General features: G+C 40.7%; 1 protein-coding gene and 1 long non-coding RNA gene across 9 annotated transcripts in view; one reads left to right on the forward strand and one right to left on the reverse strand.

The window, feature by feature from the left end:
* The window catches only part of dnmt3ab (DNA (cytosine-5-)-methyltransferase 3 alpha b), a 45,983-nt gene that overhangs the window by 9,405 nt on the left and 17,537 nt on the right, over positions 1-19,041 (reverse strand). For 4 of the 8 annotated variants that reach the window (XM_034858459.1, XM_034858461.1, XM_034858458.1 and 1 more), the window contains 13 exons: positions 17,832-17,878; positions 16,154-16,294; positions 8,711-9,088; positions 7,783-7,941; positions 7,418-7,525; positions 7,030-7,186; positions 6,689-6,835; positions 4,587-4,631; positions 4,147-4,226; positions 3,849-3,961; positions 1,875-2,058; positions 1,685-1,769; positions 754-899 (listed from right to left, as the gene is read on the reverse strand). In XM_034858459.1, the coding sequence (XP_034714350.1) occupies positions 754-899; positions 1,685-1,769; positions 1,875-2,058; positions 3,849-3,961; positions 4,147-4,226; positions 4,587-4,631; positions 6,689-6,835; positions 7,030-7,186; positions 7,418-7,525; positions 7,783-7,941; positions 8,711-9,088; positions 16,154-16,294; positions 17,832-17,878 (1,790 nt within the window). The remainder of the gene's footprint in view (positions 1-753; positions 900-1,684; positions 1,770-1,874; positions 2,059-3,848; positions 3,962-4,146; positions 4,227-4,586; positions 4,632-6,688; positions 6,836-7,029; positions 7,187-7,417; positions 7,526-7,782; positions 7,942-8,710; positions 9,089-16,153; positions 16,295-17,831; positions 17,879-19,041) is intronic. The other 4 variants (XM_034858464.1, XM_034858465.1, XM_034858462.1 and 1 more) reach the window with 3 other exon arrangements.
* Positions 1-19,041, forward strand: part of LOC117935879 — a 34,965-nt gene that overhangs the window by 4,762 nt on the left and 11,162 nt on the right. The window lies entirely within an intron of this gene.

Here is a 19,041-nt window from a genome sequence, read left to right on the forward strand (position 1 = left end):
CCACTCTGCACAAACCTTTCATTAATCACTCATTTCAGTATGACGAGGGTCACCTCTTCATGAGGACGTAGGCCATTTGTTCATAAGTGAGGTTTGTTCATTAGCATAATTAGTAACACTTAAAATAACAGTATCAACATTATCGGGACATGACACTGTCATAACTATGACATCATACTCATAAACTGTCACAAACCTTCTAAACAAGTTATAAACGTTTATGACTTTTGTCATTAGGGGGCATTTGGTCTTTGTCATAACAACTTGACATTGTTTGGTTGTCTTGATTATGACAAGTTGACATTAATCAAAGTGACATTACCAGACGTTGTCTTGGTCATGACAAGTTGACATTAAATTAGTTTGGGATGTCTGTGGAATGACAACTTGACATTAAATAATATGACATTACTAGAGGATGTCTTTGTCATGACAAGTTGACATAAACAGAAAATCCACCTCTTTTTGTATTAATGACATGTTGACATAATGATTATCAAAATTAGATGTACGAGGTTAGAGACCTGATCTAATGGCAATTTTTGTCTGTTTTTCTTTCTTTCTTTCTATTTTCGATGAATGTGTGTTTCGGTTTTGGTACAGGAGCATGTAAGAATTTAAATTCTTGCAGGATTTCTCCGGGTGCTTAGCAACACATCTGTTATGGCTAACTATCACTCAGTGTGTTATCACTGTATTTACTCGTTCATTATGTGCTCAATTCCCACATTTAAGCAAAAAAATCAAACTCACATGTTTGCGTGTGACATTCCTCACATCCCCAACATACATGATGCGACCCTGATGCCGGACGATACCCACAGTGATGGAGTCTTCACACACTTCGGAAGCTACATAGCGATCCACTTGGATGCCAAGTTCTTTCAGCACCAAAAGCCCTGCACAAGACGGGGTCAAAGGTCAGACAGAACATATCCTCTATTTAATACTCTACTCACTACAGTATCTGAAAGATGCTCAACCTGCATTTGTCTCCTCTCAGAAATATAGTGCTTTAAAATCAGTCACATATTGACTAGTCTATGTCCACAACGTTTCACTTCCGGGTTTGCTCCGGTGCCAACGGAAATTCCACTGGTATCCCTCCCGTGAAAATTTCTTTGTGTTTTAAACTCCGGTGGATTTCTGAGGACTCTGGTTAACCGCTCCTCAGACCTCTGCAGGGTAAATCCAGACAGCTAGCTAGACTATCGGTCCAATCTGAGTTTTCTATTGCACAACTATTGCACAACTAAAACAACGTTCAGCACATTCCACCAAAACAAGTTCATTCCCAAGTTTATTTTGCAGCGGCACCGTGGCTCTATCCGGTGCTTAGCGCCACCCATGACGATTGTTATGGTATAAAGAAATGCCAATAAAGCAGAGCACGCTTTTTTCCATCCCGTAATACTTTGTGGACTGGCAAGACCCGCCCCCGCAGCGCTGTAGAGGAAAGTCTGGCAAAGCGAGACTACATATTGACTGATAAACTCTTACAATGACTATGATGGTGTTATTATATTAAATTCTATGTGCAGTTATTGATGGCCAACAAAGTAACTACTAGGAAAGTAATATATAAAGTTATTAATTATAGTATATATTGTGAAATGGAAGTCCAGTAAAAGGATGACTTGTTTAATGAGACTTTAATTAGAGAAAGGGGATCTTCTTGTCCAACCTGTTGCTATGCCGTCAAATAGCGACAAGACACGAATGGGCTTCCTGTTCTCCACCATGACTGGGGGGTAAAGCTTTGGTGCATCCTGAAACACAACGCAGAGAGGGAGGGGGGAAGAGCATGAGACACACACAGGAAAAAAAGACTCCTCGTTAAGACAGTCAGTCGGATTTAAAGGTCCATTACTCACAAAATCTTGGTCGTGATTATTTGCAAAGAAGTGCTGGAGACGGCTGGGCCAGTCGGTGCGACGCCCCAGAAGACCAAACGCATCCTTCTGACCACACATGTAGCAGTTCCACGGGTCCTCTTTGATGGCTGCGTGGGCCGCTCCCTGACCGACGAGGAGGTCGACACACTCCACACAGAAACACCTGAACACAGGCCAGGGGGGTTCATTGGTACACGTGATGCTGTATCTACCAAATATCTCGCAGAAGATGTTAGGTTGTAAAAGAAATATATTAAAAATACATCAGTTAGCCACATCATTGCGTCGGTTGCCATGTTCCTTCATTACAATAAACATGGGCACTGAAGTTTTTATGTTTTGTAATGGGTTAACAACATGGGCATGGGGAGCATTAAAAATTTGGGCGGGACAGTTTAAACTGGTTGGTCCTGGGGGTCCTCCTCCAGAACATTTTTAATGGTAGATGCAATTTCCTGTATTCTGGTGGTTCAAGATAATAATACTTTTATCTGGCTATACTGATATGAAAAAAATGATTTGTACATTTAATAATTTCACCCAGAGGAAGTGTTTGGCCCCAGATCACATATATCTCAACCCTTGTGTTGTCTTCCTGTCAAAATATAAAATATAAAGTCAACACTTTAGTTAACGCTTTTTATTGATGTTTTCATCTTTTTTTTGTCTCAGAGGTTATGTTGTTAGCCAGTTATCATAGTGGCTTTGTTTAAACACAATTTTACACACACCACTGCTGTCAAGTGGGTTCAGCTTACTAGAAAACATCGCAGGTTTTGGTGGGTCGAAAAGTGCCAAAGCAGTGTTGCGAGTAAGTTAAGTTTCTTTAAGTTAACATACAGAATTGTGTGCAGTAGTCTAGCTTTCACCTTCTCTTCACCTCTGTTTCTCGAACCGCAATGCTCTGTCGCTCGCTCATGCATGTATATGTACAGTATGTGTGCGTGCTATGTGAGAATCTGCAAGATCAAAATGTTGTATGGAGTGATTTGGGCATACTCTCAATAAGCCAGCGCAGATTGGAAAGACTCATGTGTTAGAAAAAAAAAACGTGGGGGTTTGAAGGGTATATCACATAACAGCTCCGACCCTTATGGTTGACAATAACAAAAACAAATGCTATCATAACCCTTATACTTTTAAAAACAGGGGCTTATTGACAGCTCTATCCCCCCAAAATCAGTTTCTAAATCAATCTGAGGTTTAAAAATAAAAATAAAAACAGGCCACCCAAATGCAGCATCAGTCTTTGTTTGGTTTTGAATGAGGTTAGGAAGTTTTGAGAGGCAATGAGTTATCATCCAAATGGCAAATTCCAGCCTCTAACCAGACAGCAATCCATTGTTTGCTGATTGGTCCAACATGTGACTGACAAGGCTCAATCTGTTCTCAATGGTATTTTTTCTGGACATAAATCTCGTAGTCCGTGTGAGGATACTTTATCAGACTATTACTTTATAGTTAACAGTGGTCTATCCAACAGGCATACAACCACACTTTATATAATATTTGTGATCATCACTGCAATGACATTTGTGACACCACTACAAAGCCTCTATTATGTGTCCAGTATGTGCAAAGATGGCATAATCCTGCTGTATGTATTGGAAGAACAACTGCACTTTTGAGGCACTTCTTGGTGTATTTATAGCCTATGGAGATTTATTTGAACAATTTATCTTTAGGGTAAAGCACATTTCTGGAAATATTTACAAATAAGAAATTGTGTAACATCTAGGTTCAATCGTGTCATATGTGGATTATTTGCATTTGTTGCGGGAATGCCACACAGCTTTTTAACTCTGATATTATGACACTGTCAACCACAATACACACAAACAGCATATTGCATCTATGTGCAAAGGATTTACATTTACACTGTTGATGAAGACATTGTGGATTTTGTAGTTCAAACTACCCCCTTCCACCTCCATTACACAGTAAAAATCTCACCGACAGCAGTTGTTGTTTCCGCACATGAGCACCTCTCTTCCTCCGCAGCAGATAGTGCAGTATGACTGGTAACCATCGTCGTCATATTGATATGCACATTCTAGGAAGCAATTCTTTGAAAAGGAGGCAAAATAAAACTGAGCAGTTGGAGATATTTAATAAGACAAATTTTAATGGGTTGATATCAGGTGCTGTGTGAAATATGTTTATTAGCTTGAAAGGAGCTGTGATTTTATTTTTTTTCTCACTACGTGGTAGTTGGAATTGAGACTTTTTAATGACCTTTATCACAGCTTACCTTACAACTCTGGCACATTCCTCCAGCAAACAGCGGGTGCTCAATGCTAACATTCAGACTTCCACAGGAGATGCAGATGTCTGTGAAAAGAAGTGCAGTATGTCAGTATTTAAAAGGGGTAGGTCAGAGAGAAGTGTAATCACACTGCCGCTGCGCTGCTTGGAACTTCACTTTTCAATCAAATTATTTTAACAGCTGTAATGGAAGTGAAGATCTAATGAGTGTAACTAGTATGTTTGGAGAGAACTCAGGAGAGAGCCAGTGTAGCAGCAAAAATCCTAGAAATGTAATTTCTATTTCTTGACTCGTTCATAGTTTTATTAACTGACACATATTTCTGCTGCTTTGCTTTTCAACGACAAGGGCAAGTGTAAATTGTCTAGATGCCCCCCCCCCCGGTGCTGCTACAACCTAGAGAGCACAGAGGACACATCACTTACCCTCTATGCTGCGGCACTTTTGTCTTACTTCATTAACAAGCCTCTCTGAAAATGATACAACACTGATGAGAATACGAGTCTTGATGACAAATTTAGGTGAACAAAATCCCCACTTGGCAATACATTTGTGAGCTTTTTCTCCTGTCAGACAGGGGGCCTGTTGCACGAAAGTAGAAGGAAGATATCCAGAATAAATGAAAAAGCGCAGCTTGACTTAGTGTGATCCGCTCATCGCGGCTTAATCAGTTGCACGTTTGCAGAGTCAGGATGAGAAGCATATATTTAAAACAATGTATTATTCATGTTTTTTATTCTTCTGACAAGTGGCAGCACCAAAATAAAATTTAGAAGCATTGTGGTGTTCCCTGTGTAATGAATGTAAACTACACTATAAACGTATATAGGCCAAGTTATTGGTCAAGTGATGTCAAACTAATTGAGAAGGTTATGAAACCAAAGTAAGCTTCAGTACCTAACAAAAAAATAATAGGCCTGCATATTAAGTAATTAATTGAGTAACACAAACTATCGTTTAGTAGAGAAGCACAAGCAACAAGAAAATGAAAGCATTTATGTTTTGGTCTCTGACCAATCTGCCATTAATGTCATCCTGGAATATAGCTGCATTGTCCCAATTAATCTCCGGAGCGTGTCCTTAATAAACCTGAAGCTGCATCGACCATGGAAGCCGTGCTGCTCATCTCTATTTTTACAGAGAGAGTGGACACAGAAGTGATGCACAGGTCGGCCGGCAGGCAGCGGCCGCACACCAGGTCGCCGGAAGGCGTTCCCGAGAACTTGCAATGTATAACTTTTATCAGACCGGCCCTCGCGGCCTTGAAACACTACCAGCCCCCCGGGAAAAGTTCCAACTTTCCCAATTGTCACTCTGCATCTGGGTGCCAGTGCAACCATTTCTAATCATCTAAACAACTGCAATAGTAGGGTTTAATTTAAACTTGTAACAAGTAATACATGTTAAGAAAAATAAAGCAGCACACATTCAGAAGAAGATGGAGTAACTGTTAAACACGTTTATTTTAGATCAGAGCGGCAGCTGATTTAACACAAGACTCCAGGATTAATCTTAGCCTGTCTGTTAGCCTGCTTTTGGAACAGGCTAGCCACCAAGAATAAATCTCCATGGTTACTTGGCTGGGTTTAAGTCAACCTGCTTTCGTGCAACCAAGTCAAAGCTAAATTCATCCAGGATAACTAGAATATCCTGGCTTAATCCCTTATTCTGGTTTCGTGCAACAGGCCCAAAGAGAAGCACACATAACTACAAATATCATGCAATCATTTGCAAAAAAAATATAAGATATCAATTTACAAACAGTCAGATGATTTATGTAAAGTGGAAAACATGAAGGCCTAAAACTGACCCCTGTGATACACCAAACTCTAGCAGGATTTATTAAGAGAAAATGTTACAAAAGGGAAACAATTGGGTCCAGTTTAACATTAAATCCATCATGTCTTTTTGTCTTTCAAGTAGGAAAGCTGGAACATTATTACCCGTAGCAGTACAAGTAAAGGTAGACTACATTAAATGCTAGTAGTTTTTTCTTGACTCATTTAATCATCAAGTTTATGGTTAAAGTTGGATAAATAACCGGATGCTAATGGATCTGACTCAGAACCAAGAGTGTGAGCATGAGTAGAAACTTGGTTACTATAAGACAGGGGATTTCCATATTGTTATGCAGCACTAAATCATACAGAAAGGGCTTCAAAGCATTAGCATAGCAATGGAATTACAGGGTACAACAGGTGTATATTGAATGCAAAACCATGAATGGTCAATTACAGGGAAATAAAACCAAAAAGTTTAAAACTATTGTTCTAATAAGGTAATAAGCAGATTTTCACAATACTGGCATCTGTTATGTTACTGAAGCAGCTGCTTATTGTCAAGATATCCTACAGTAATATCAATAAAGCTGGTTTGGGAATCAACTCAAACAAAACTCTATTTATAGTATTTGCCACTCTAATGGGGCTCTTGTCCACTTCCCCAACCACTTACTGTGATGTACAACTCTGCTGAGTCCATTGAGAGGTCATTATTCCTATTTAACCTAATAAATGAGGCACCTTACCTCGTGTCCGCTCATCAATGATGTCTTTGACCTTGGGTTTCTCTGCTGGGCTTTTGCGAGGCTTTTTGGCCGGAGGCGGCGTATAGGCTGCTTCTTCAGGCTCCACCCACATCTCAGGGTAAACCTCTTTGTATGGGTTACGCTCCTCTGGGGCGCACAACATGTCAGACTATTAATATTACAGGCAACATTAATTATTTTATAACGCTTAGTTTTAGAAATTTGTATTTTTTAAAGTTGCTTTAAAAATGCTGGGAAATGTAAAAAGACTCCCAGTTGCTGGCAACAAACTTGATCAAAAGTCCTACCATTTAAGCTTGATAATATTGACTTCCTCTTACCTTCAGGTGGCTCTAAAGCCTTGGGTCCTGTGGGCTGAAATCCTGTCATAGCCCAGTCAATCATCTGCTTGTTCAGCATTTCCACTGATTTGGAGGTTTCTGTTTCATCACTGTCGGGGCAGGCCATGAAGGCTTTGCCTGCCCGGCTGCTAGCCGCCTACGGACACACAAAAAAACATTTATGACTAAAATAATCATCAGTGTGGCAATGTCTCAACAAAAGACTTCCGCAATCTGCTTTTTCCTTTCCCTAAGCTTAACGGCTGTTGCCTCTAGCTTAATTTGAGAGCAGTATAAATTTTCTCATCTAAACCTCAGCAAGCACATTTCCCCAAATGCAAAACCCAGTTTGACAGCTCAGGCTGTTAAAGACTACTCCTATACTCACCTGTAGCACCTCATAGATGGCCTTCTTGTACATGGGCTGCTTGTTGTAAGTTGGTTGGTGAAAGGCATTATTAAAGGAACTTAAAGGCATGAGTTTTTCTACACAGACCTGTAAGAAAATGATGTAACTGTTTACTTGACTGATTGGAAGAATTGGGTTATTGAGGTAAAAAGTGCTTGACATTAATGACGTTTCTGTTTATACTGACAAGTAGCAATTAGGTGAGAAAATAAAACAAAACAAAATCTCATTAAAGTGTGCTGTTTTCACTTTAAACTGAAAACTGTTTGGCTTAATTTCTGCTGAAAGAAAAAAAAAAAAAAAAAAAAAAAAACCACCTGACAGAAATTTCTCTAAACACTCACCACTGAGAATTTTCCATCTCCAAACCACATAACCCATCTGGTTCCCTCAGCCGCTCTGCTCCGTCCCGTCATCCACCAGGATACAATGCGGCCTGGCCACCACGAGAAGCCTCGAAGCTTCCCCCAAACAAGCTCCCCAATGCCAAAACCACGACCGTCCTGTAGCCAAAATAAAATAAACAAATCATCTGCCCTGTATTAACTTCTAGACATAATTGTGAAACCTTTTTATAATTGGTGAAGTCTGAATCCCTAGGCAATCTCTCTCCCAGGACAGACAGACATGTAAAAGATACATTGTGTACATAAAAGACCAATATGGTAAATTTATAGTATGGACTTACAAGTTGACAAAATGGATCAGGTGACACCAAACAGATTAATTTCCCTTTTAATCAAGTTTACAGATTTCCCACTTCATATTTTTACTGGTTTAGGGAACAGTACATATCAGAAAATTAGTTACATAAAGCCTGTACCACCCTAGGTAAGTGACACCCCTCTTAAACATTTATTCAGAAAAAATACACACTGTAAGATAGTACTATGTACTGCATACATTTTAAACATGGTCGAAACCATTTAATGCTTCCATTGACTGAAATATACAAACCTACCATAAAACACACACAACACAAAATTTTTTTTTAATGCTGTAAATCTCCTGCATCATTTTATACACATTGTGTTAAGTCAACATGACATATTCGGTGTGACATTGACATCTTTGTAAATTTCAGCTCTCCACGAGGCTATCACAGCTGTAAAACACCTGAAGTGTGTAAATTCCCAAAACAGGAATGGCTGCCTAACTCGACCCGGATTAACCCTGGCCTTAAACTAAATCCTTTCTCCAATAGAGATCTCTGTTGTAAGACCTGTTAGTCTACAGCCAGACAATAATCAGTGTGAATCAATATTATCTTACCTCATACTCTAGCTCAGTGTCTGCAGGCTTGGGGGACGTCTTATCGCCACCTCCGATGGCGACAGGCTCAGGGGTCGTGGCCACAGTGGGGGAAGCGGGGTCAGTAGGCTGCTGCTGCTGCTGCTGCTGCTGAGGTGGCTGCTGATGTTGTTGTGGCAGCAACCGCTGTGATTGCTGTTGATGTTGTTGGGACAGCGCCCGCTGTGGTTGCTGGTGATATTGAGGCTGTGACTGAGCGTGCGACTGAGGCTGCTGCTTCTGCTTTGAAGGCGATGGGTGCTTAATTGTTGAGACCTCTTCTTTCTGGGTCTCTGTGTCATTCTCCTCATGATCTTTCATCGCATTCATCGCTGACATCAGTTTGGACTTTTTCTCTGCCTGTAACACATTCCAGGGACAGAAGTGATGAGGACACATCTGATCAGATCATATGATGTGTCCGGTGTTTAAGGCTGAGTATGTCAATCAATCAATCAAATTTATGTAAAGTGTAAAATCACCATTAGACATGGTCTTGGTGCATTTTACAATTGAATGAACACATATATAACAGCAACAAAACAATGTAACAGCATTAAAGCAGTCATAATAAACAATACAGAACCAGCCATATAAGACAGTAAGTGAAAAGATGTATTTGTGAAGGAAGCAGAAAGGATGGTGTGTTATGGTTGGCTACAGTATAAGGGGTAGATGTGGGTTTTCAATCTAGATTTAAAAATGTCAACTGAGTGAGCTTCTGTAACATGCAATAAAAAAAAATACTTTTCCAATCTAAAAATTCCTAACACAACTAACTTTTAAACTTGGGCTTACACAACTACAAATAAGGCAGTTTTGGAGAAATTTCTCTCTATCCAGTTTGCCTAAAGGTTCCTTGAAAGTGATAAAATTTAAAAGAATAGACTAAATAAGGCCATAACAAAAGCAGACATAGCAAACCCAAATCCTAAAAATTCTTAATGTCCAACTATAAGGCCCATTCATCAACGGCACGCTATACAGTAACTCTATAGTGCCCAGAGCTGCAACGGAAAGTTCACTGGGTTTTTGGTACCTGACACTGAACCGCTAGGTCGATCAGAGAGGATGAGACACAGCCGGGACTTAAGCCTCTCGCAGTAAATCCCCAACAGCTGCACACATTCTGATGTCTCTCTCTCAAACACACACACGGTAGGACTCACATGCACACACATGTTAACTATCTTCTCCTCCTTTCACTCTTTAAAAAAACAAAACAAAACAGTTACAGTACAGAATATATATCAGCAGGGCCATATGTAAACACGTGTTAGTCATACTATAGGCTTCACATGAGAGCAGTGCTGCACAGCTGTGCTTACTTTCCCCAAGTCTTTCTCAAATTCTCATGTCTCTTACACACTGTAAATGTCCAGAGGTGGATTGGGTGTGTGGGAAGAGGAGAAAAAAAGCAAGAGAGGAGAGGGAGTATAGCACAGTCCTCCGTCCTTTCTCTCAGTGTGACTCGTAAACAATAGCGCCTTTAAGGGTAGGTGGTGCTTAGACTGCATGGGGAGGGGTTTCGGCGCAGAAGAGTAGAAACATGTGCTCTTCAATCAAGAGGCTCTGCTGTGGTTTATAAATATCTGTACTGTAGTGCTGGATGGATGGTTCAAAGCCCTTGGCCATATGTGTTAGGCTTCTTGGCTCCAGCACAAGCACATTGGAGTTAGTGTTCGACAGCTTGCTTGGACGTGTGGTTCCAGATGGTAAACTGCAAAAACTAACAAATGTCAATTAAACTGCTAAATTTGCTGTGTGTATGGGGAGAAACAATCTGTAAATATGTCGACAAGTGAGGAGAGCTGTTGCTTGGCTAACGTAGAATAACTGCAACGCGTGCTTTTATGGATTTACCTAAGAGTAAGCTACTTTATCTCTGGTGACCAGTACTCAGAGGTATACCAGGAGATCTGTTAATGACAATAAAGTGGCTGAGTGCTGTTACTGAGCTTATTTAGGTGTGTTTGGGGCCAGGCTGTCTCCACGGTTCCTTCTCCTTAGAGCTAATGAGAAAGGGACGCTGGGAATGCCAGTTGGGGGGAGGAATGAAAGTACAGTGGCTATAAGAACCAGATATTTGTCTCTGGACTTCTTCCCAGTTGTAAATGCCCCCTTTTTGGGGGCCTCACAGTGTGTGCAGCTCCAGCAGCAAGACAAGCCCTCAGAGTCTAAAGGGGCAAATAGGAAAGGAGGTAGCAGAGACACAATGCAGTCTTTATCATTTACGCACGCCTGCCTGTCACTGACAGCACAGAAATACCACCACTTAAATTCGCTGTCACGGCACGCTTAAGACAAATACCAAATATTACAGCAGACATACTATAGATGTATAAACACAGCAAAGCAAATGTGTTTAAACAACTTCAGAGTGAAAACATCTACACTTTCTCCCTTTGGAAAAACTATATGAACATAATGGAAAACCAAACCTAAGTTACTGTACTGACGTAATAGTGGATTTTGTTACGCATAGAGTGAAAGCACAAGCTCTAAAGGACTTTGGCAGGGTGTAGAGACATGTTGGGTGCGCAGTAAGGGATAATCTGACTTAGAGGTCTCTACAGCATGATACCCTCGGGGCTCAAGGGGTGACAGAGTACACTTGGAGGCAGAAAAAAGAGAAGAAATATTGGTCTCTCGGGTGTACAAATGATACTTTAGTGTCCATTCTGGGCTAAACTTGTTAACAAAAAGGTCACGTTTCAGTTATTTAAAGGTGTCAGTATAAGGCTGTTAACATTACGAGGAACATGTCTTAGTCTTGAAGAGTCAAAAGGGCGGTTGTTTAGATTAAACACCATTTTGCTTAGGCACTGAAAACTCACATGTAATACCAAGATGAAGACAACAAGCATCAGACAAATTAGACATGGGAGGGAAAAAAAGATTTTTAAGTAGCAGTTCAGGTGCCATGGAATCAAAACGAACAAGAAATCTGCAAACTCTAATTAAAGGTAAAAGTTAGATGAAATAAACTGTGACTGAACATTACTTCCTCACACAATGTGACAGCCAGTCTTTGAAGCAACACAAAAGAGTTTGACCTTTGAATGCAGTAGTCTTTCATGCGCAACAGGCAGGACAGTCTAAGCCTGGACTGTTTTGTGTAATTGTTTGATGGATTATACAGTGACATGAACTGACCAAAATTATTAACGTAACACTTTGGTTTTTGCCCCCCATTTTTCATGTGCTGAACTCAAAGATCTATGGCTTTTTTATGTACACAAAAGGCCTATTTCTCTCAAATATTGTTCACAAATCTGTCTAAGTCTGTGTTAGTGAGAACTTCTCCTTTCCAATCCATCCACCTCACAGGTGTGGCATACCAAGATGCTGATTAGACAGCATAATTATTGCACAGGTGTGCCTTAGGCTGGCCACAATAAAAGGCCACTCAAAAATGCGCAGTTTTGTCACACAGCACAATGCCACAGATATCAAGTTTTGAGGGAGTGTTCAATTGGCATGCTGACTGCAGAATGTCCACCAGAGCTGTTGACCGTGAATTGAATGTTCATTTCTATACCATAAGACATCTCCAAAGGCGTTTCAAAGAATTTGGCAGTACATTCAACTGGCCTCACAACCGTGGATCACGTGTAACTGCACCAGCCTAGGACCTCCACATCCAGAATCTTCCCCTACAAGATCTTCTGGGACCAGCCACCCGGACAACTGCTGCAACAATCGGTTTGCATAACCAAAGAATTTCTGCACAAACTATCAGAAACCGTCTTGGGGAATCTCATCTGCATGCTCATCGTCCTCATCGGGGTCTCGACCTGACTGGAGTTTGTGCTTGAGTGGGCAAAGTCTCACATTCAATGGCGTCTGGCACTTTGGAGAGGTTTCTCTTCATGGATGAATCCCGGTTTACACTGTACAGGGCAGATGGCAGACCATGTGTGGCGTTGTGTGGGTGAGCGCTTTCCTGATGTGAACGTTGTGGATTGAGTTGATCGAGTGGCCCATGGTGGCGGTGGGGTTACGGTATGTGCTGGCATATGTTATGGACAGCGAACACAGGTGCATTTTGTTGATGGCATTTTGAATGCACAGACATACTGTGACAACATCCTGAGGCCCATTGTTGTGCCATTCATCCACGATCATCACCTCATGTGGCAGCAGGATAATGCATTGCCCCATTTGCAAGGATCCGTACACAATTCCCGGAAGCTGAATACATCCCAGTTCTTGCATGGCAAGCATACTTACCGGACATGTGACTAATTGAGCATGTTTGGGATGTTCTGAAATCGGCGTATACGACAGTGTGTTCCAGGTCCTGCCAATATCCAGCAACTTTGCACAGCCATTGAAAAGGAGTGGACCAACATCCCACAGGCCACAATCAACAACCTGATCAGCTCTATGGGAAGGAGATGTGTTGTACTGTGTTAGGCAAATCACACCATATACTGACAGGTTTTTGGACCCCCAGATTCCCTCCAAATTTAGTAAAACTAAACATTTTAGAGTGGCCTTTTATTGTGGCCAGCTTAAGGCACACCTCATGCTGTCTAATCAGCCTCTTCTAATGCCGCACCTGTATATTTGAGAGAAACAGGCCTTTTGTGTACCTAGAAAAAGTCTTAGATCTTTGAGTTCAACTCATGACAAATGGGAGCAAAAACAAAAGTGCATTTAAAATTTTGGTCAGTGTACAGTATGTCTTCAGTGCAAAGACCTAAGCTAATCTGCTGGTCAGGACTGCAAACAAATAATACAAACTTCCGTAATTCACGAAAGGTGTAATTAATGATGCATCAGACCAAGAAGACTGCAAAGGCTGATCCTAAAACCTTGAAAAAAGCGCTGCATTTACAGTGGAAATTCTTTCTGAAAATGCACAAGTGGCAGGTTCTGTTGTGCAGTGATGTGGCCACTGCATTCATTAGCTTGATTTTAGCACAGATCGCTACAAATGCTGTGTATTTCATGAGTGGCCTTGGGGGGTCACACCCAAATAGGCCATCTGGTTCTCATTGTATTGCATCCTTTTAAGAGATAATTAGGAATATTACAGAGTCAGTCATGAATACATGAACAGAATTCCCCATGAATCCACAAGTGGAGTTGCTTAAAAAAGCCCCCTGAGGATTCCGATTGGCTTCCTCCAAAGCCCTTTAAAATCTTTTCAAGTTATCAAGTAACTCTTCCTATAGTAAATTGTTGACCTGAGTCAAACAAAGCAAAGTACACATTTAACGGAAGGAAAGCGAGTTGAGGCCTACACAACAACTTCACCTTTTTCCCACCTAAATATTATGTAAGGTGAAATCATGGTGGCTCTCACAAAGCCGCAACATTTTTATGGTAAATATATCTGACCTAAAAGAAAATAATGCCTCTCTGACATTTCTAGGTGCAGCTATGCAACAGGAAATAGTTTCAGCACATATTCACCCCACGGGAAAAACTTTTTTTCACACAAGCAACTTTTTCCCAAACACGGCTAAAGCCTGCTCACTCTTCCTTTTTTAAAGAGACGGTTTCCCTTTAAGCCGTGCAGAGCAGATGGTCCACGACAACTCTCGTGGAAATACCTGAAGTCAGCATATTTCCCTCGCTGTGAGCAGGCTAATCAGACATGCACACTATTCCTTCATATTATCAAACAAACAATGCAGTGCACATACCCATACACACCAGCGCGCAACCCTCATAATCCAGTGTGGGGCTTGAGTTTTTTCACCCCCACTCTCAGGGTAGAAGAGATCGCTTAAAAAAAGAAAGCATGAACATTTCTTTGTCTGGGAATTCAGGGTCAGGTGATTGCTGACAGGAATTCTGGTTGGCTAGAGAGGACTTGCAAAATGTTGGCAGAGAGCCAAGAGGCTGTCTTGCAAGCAGGGCTGGAAATTTGCTGCAAACCTCATCTTCACCCGCATATCCATAGCACAGAGTTCATTTCCATAGCTGGGGGAGGGGTCAGGAAAAGAATGGGGGAGGGAGAGGGAGAGACGGGAGAAGTCCACTGTAACACAAGGCACAAGGAAAAAAAGAGCGATTCTGGAGAAAGTGCAAGACGGCAGTAACCCTTTCAGCCACCGTGGCCTCCCTGCTGTAGAAACATGCAACAGCAAAGCTCTGTGTCAGGAGCAGAACTAAAACTAAATGCTATGCATCATATAACTCCCCAGGAAAGGGCTTTGCTGCCAAAACAAATTGTGCAAATTAGATCAAAGTGTGCCGGGTGAAAAAAGGGGAAAAAACAGACTCAGAATTTGCATCTTGCAAATCCATTTTAAATCTCCACCTTGTAGAGCTCCTTGTTCAAGAAAATCCTGTTTGGTAAACGTGAACTGCCTACTTGCCTCATATTTTACGACATTTCACTTGTAGGACCCCAGCATGTCCGGCTAATTTGGCAATATTTCCTCCATGGAGACATTTTTATGACCGCTCTCTGCGCCCTCTCCAGAGTAGAGCAGAGAGGGGGCAGGGAGGCAGAAAAAAATGGAAGACCCTATGTTGACACTACGAACACTTTTCATTATGTAACAGTTGAAGTTGCACTACATTACGTTACTTCCAGCAGTTGTATTTAACATAACTTAAGTAATGAGCAATGTGGGAAACTTTATAATTATAAGATTTACTTTCATGCCACATGAGGAGCTTCTATTAACAGTCCAAAAGGAATTCAGAGCTTGGATAAGTTACCACTGTGCTGTGTGATCATTCTGAATGTAGTAATAAATACCAGTTTGTTGACAATGCAATCTACAATGTCCAAAATTCAGTAGCTTTCCATCAAATCACAAGAACTTCCTGTGTAGATGAAGTTTGCTCAGTTGTCAATGTTCAAATTTCAATTTCTCTGCATACCTAAAGCACTTCTTGTGTTACTGATCTTGACAAAAAAACTCACCAAAAGGTCCATTTATAGTAGCTGTTTTAAATCTTGAGGATGATCATGTGATACAACTGAAACCTCCCAAAAATAACTACAAATAAAAGTTGTGGTGAGACTGTTTTGTCTACTACTGTTTCCAGGGTTAAGGTTAACTTTTTATTGTACTACACTGCACATTTATGTGGAAAGTTTAATTGGAGCTATTTTTCATCTAATAAATATAAAAAATAAAAAGCAGTCATAAATAAAAAGCAGTTAGAATGGTGCAAATCTAAATCTACTGCAACATTTTCATCGGGGAACTATGAATCACATCAAGGCATTTTCCTCTGCTAATACAATAGACAATAACAAAGTCAGGAAATGCAGGAGCTAACTGAGACAAAGGCCATGGAAATCCACTGAAATAAATGGTACCTTCATGAGATATCAAATGACCCATCAAATACACTTGGCTGTTCATGCACCACAAGTCCTATCTTTAGGCAACTTTAGTACACGCCTGACCCTGTAATCTACTGTGGCTGGGACAGAGCTGGGGTACTCACCTCTATCTTCCACTTGGCCAGCCACTCCTCTCTGGTCCGCTTGCTAATGTAATAAGGGTCACCAGCCTGGAAGGTTATTCTGGGCATGGGCCTCTGACGAAGGCTGATCTCCCAACCAACGCCCCTCCTGCCTCGACCTCCCTGTTTAAGGTGTTAAAAACAAAGTTAGCTACCTGTTTTTGATTCTTTCTATTACTCTCAAAAGGAAGCATCCAGATTTGTAGTAAATCTGTGCATCCAATTTGTCACTAGAGCCTGTGAGACAGACTTAACAAGTGAGTAAATTGCGGTTGAGGTAAAGGAGTTGTCTAATTCCTAAACCGATGATGACTCACATGTTGATGTGCTGTATGGGGCCATCAACTTGTGACTGGTCAGGCGGCGTCAAAAGAACAACTCGCTAGGCAACAGTCTCAAGGTCACCAATACCCCCTGATACAACAAGCTCCCAAGTGTATTTGATATTTCAAATCAATACACCACTAGGTACCATTTCTTTCACAAGTCCAGACATAAGAGAACTACTCAGTTGTTCTGGACCTTAAAGATAGGTGACTATGCAAAGCTTCTAGTCTAGCAGATACATGTTGCAGATACAGTTTACTTTCAGTGCAATCTTTTGTCATTTACAGTATGTGTGGGAGATTAGGTGGGCTTGTGTACAGATTAAACAAGCTATATATATATATATATATGTTTATATATGTATATATATATATATATATATATATAGCTTATAGCTTATGTATATATATATATATATATATGTATATATATATGTATATGTATATGTATATATATATGTATATATATGTATATATATATATATGTGTGTATATATATGTGTGTATATATCTGTGTGTATATATATGTATATGTATATATATATGTATATATATATGTATATGTATATATATATATGTATATATATATGTACACACACACACACACACACACAGACACACAGTGTATATATCATTAGTGAGCTTTAGAGGTACTGGTACTATGAACTATTTCCCCCTGTTTCCAGACTTTATGTTAAACTAAGCCAACATGCTCCAGCTTCATATTTAAGGGACACCAAATGAGTGGCATCCATCTTCCCATTTAACTCTCAGCAAGAAAGCAAATAAATTATTTTCGCAAAATGTTGATGTTAAAGGGAACAAATGTACCGGACTATCTTTGGACAAAGCCAGACTAACCGTTTTTCCATGTTTCCAGTCTTTATGCTAAGCTAGGCTAACTCTAACATCTTCTCATCTAACTCTTGTCAAAAAAAAACTATGTATTTTCCAAAATGTCAAACATTTCCTGCCTAGCTATATTCATGCAAGACAACACGTAAACCTCCTCTCATCAAGCACACAACTTGTCCCACAATCAAGAGTTATAAGACAAAAGACCAAAATTGTTGGATAGGTGGATGTATTTATAACATACCAGTGTGATGAATTCATGGGGAGAATCAAGTTATATTTAGTATTTCTGCTACAAGAACTGTCCTTTCTCACGTCAAGAAAAGTACTTTTGTTTCTGTTCAAACTGAACCACGGCCATCTATCATGCTGGCAAGCAGAGGATTCAAAGAGTGTGACAGGAAAGGTAATTTACCTCTAACAAGGAAGCTACAGCCCGGCAAGTGTGAAAGACGCATTTAGCAGAGCAGAAACCTTACCTCGGTCTTGACTGCATCACGCCCGTCCTCCTCCTTGTGCTCCACATCTAGAGAGAAGACAGCAACACAATGGATGGCCTAAATCATTCATAGTAGAATGGAAATTGACCACGTTGGTTATCCTTGTGTCTGTGTTAAACTGAAGTGGCATTGCATTCATCAATAACCCGCATGACACATTTATTAACCCAAATTATTTCTCTCGCCCTCCACATCTTCCCGTTAACTACATGTTTGATCAAATTAAAGTAAAATCAATAAAACTGCAGAGAGATACTGGCTTGGGAAAACTCCTAATGCATGCTCAGAGTTTAAAATCGTCGGGGAGCTTGTGCGCTCAGGTGCCATGTGTGGGATTGATGCAACAGGCCAGGTTTACTTTGGCAAATGTCACACCTCTGACCTTATATCCCCCCTTCATGAGACACACAGGTGGTTGCTATTAGCATGGTCCCGCTCACGCTGCTGACACAGAGCCGTAAAGACAACAGTGTGCTGCTTCACTTGGCTGTGGCTGTGGGGCCATTTATAATCTCCCTGCCAATCTCCAAAGCCTCAACATGACAAGACATGAGTCTCGAGTGCAATAATGGGACATTTTGTCCAATATTCTGTGTTAACCATGCACTCTTACAGGCACTCATACACTACCTATTGTAGGCAACACACCTAGACTGATCCCTCCCCAGTGTTTATGAACCCTAACCTGTTCACATTCTTGTGATTCATACTGTTAACCTAATTTTGGCATCGTATATTTTGTATCTATTTAGATTTGCACCTTATGATTGCTATCTTTGACATTGTTTTTTAATTTAAAGATTTTATTATGGTGGCATTTTTAGGCATTTATTTGATAGTAAAACTTAGACCTAAAAGGGGGGGAGATGGGGATTGACATAGAGCAAAGGGCTGCAGGTCTCTTTATATTTGCACTCTTCCAGTTTTGTATTGCAACTGGGCGACAGAGTGGCAGCGGTTCCTCGTGAATTCCTTTAACTGTCTTTAGAAATACATGGGTGCTGATGGCGAACAGCGGCCCTTCAAATCGGCTTTGGTAACGACTCTGGAAGACCAGGAGTTAAGCACTGAAGTCCAGATACTCCAGTGAAGATACCATATACCAGGGGTCATCAACTATATTTGTCAGAGGGCCATAATTTTACCAGACAGTCTCCTTGGGGGCCGGACCCTTAAATAAAAATTAAAT

The sequence above is a fragment of the Etheostoma cragini genome, chromosome 20 (assembly GCF_013103735.1).
Source record: "Etheostoma cragini isolate CJK2018 chromosome 20, CSU_Ecrag_1.0, whole genome shotgun sequence".
NCBI classification, from domain to species: domain Eukaryota; kingdom Metazoa; phylum Chordata; class Actinopteri; order Perciformes; family Percidae; genus Etheostoma; species Etheostoma cragini.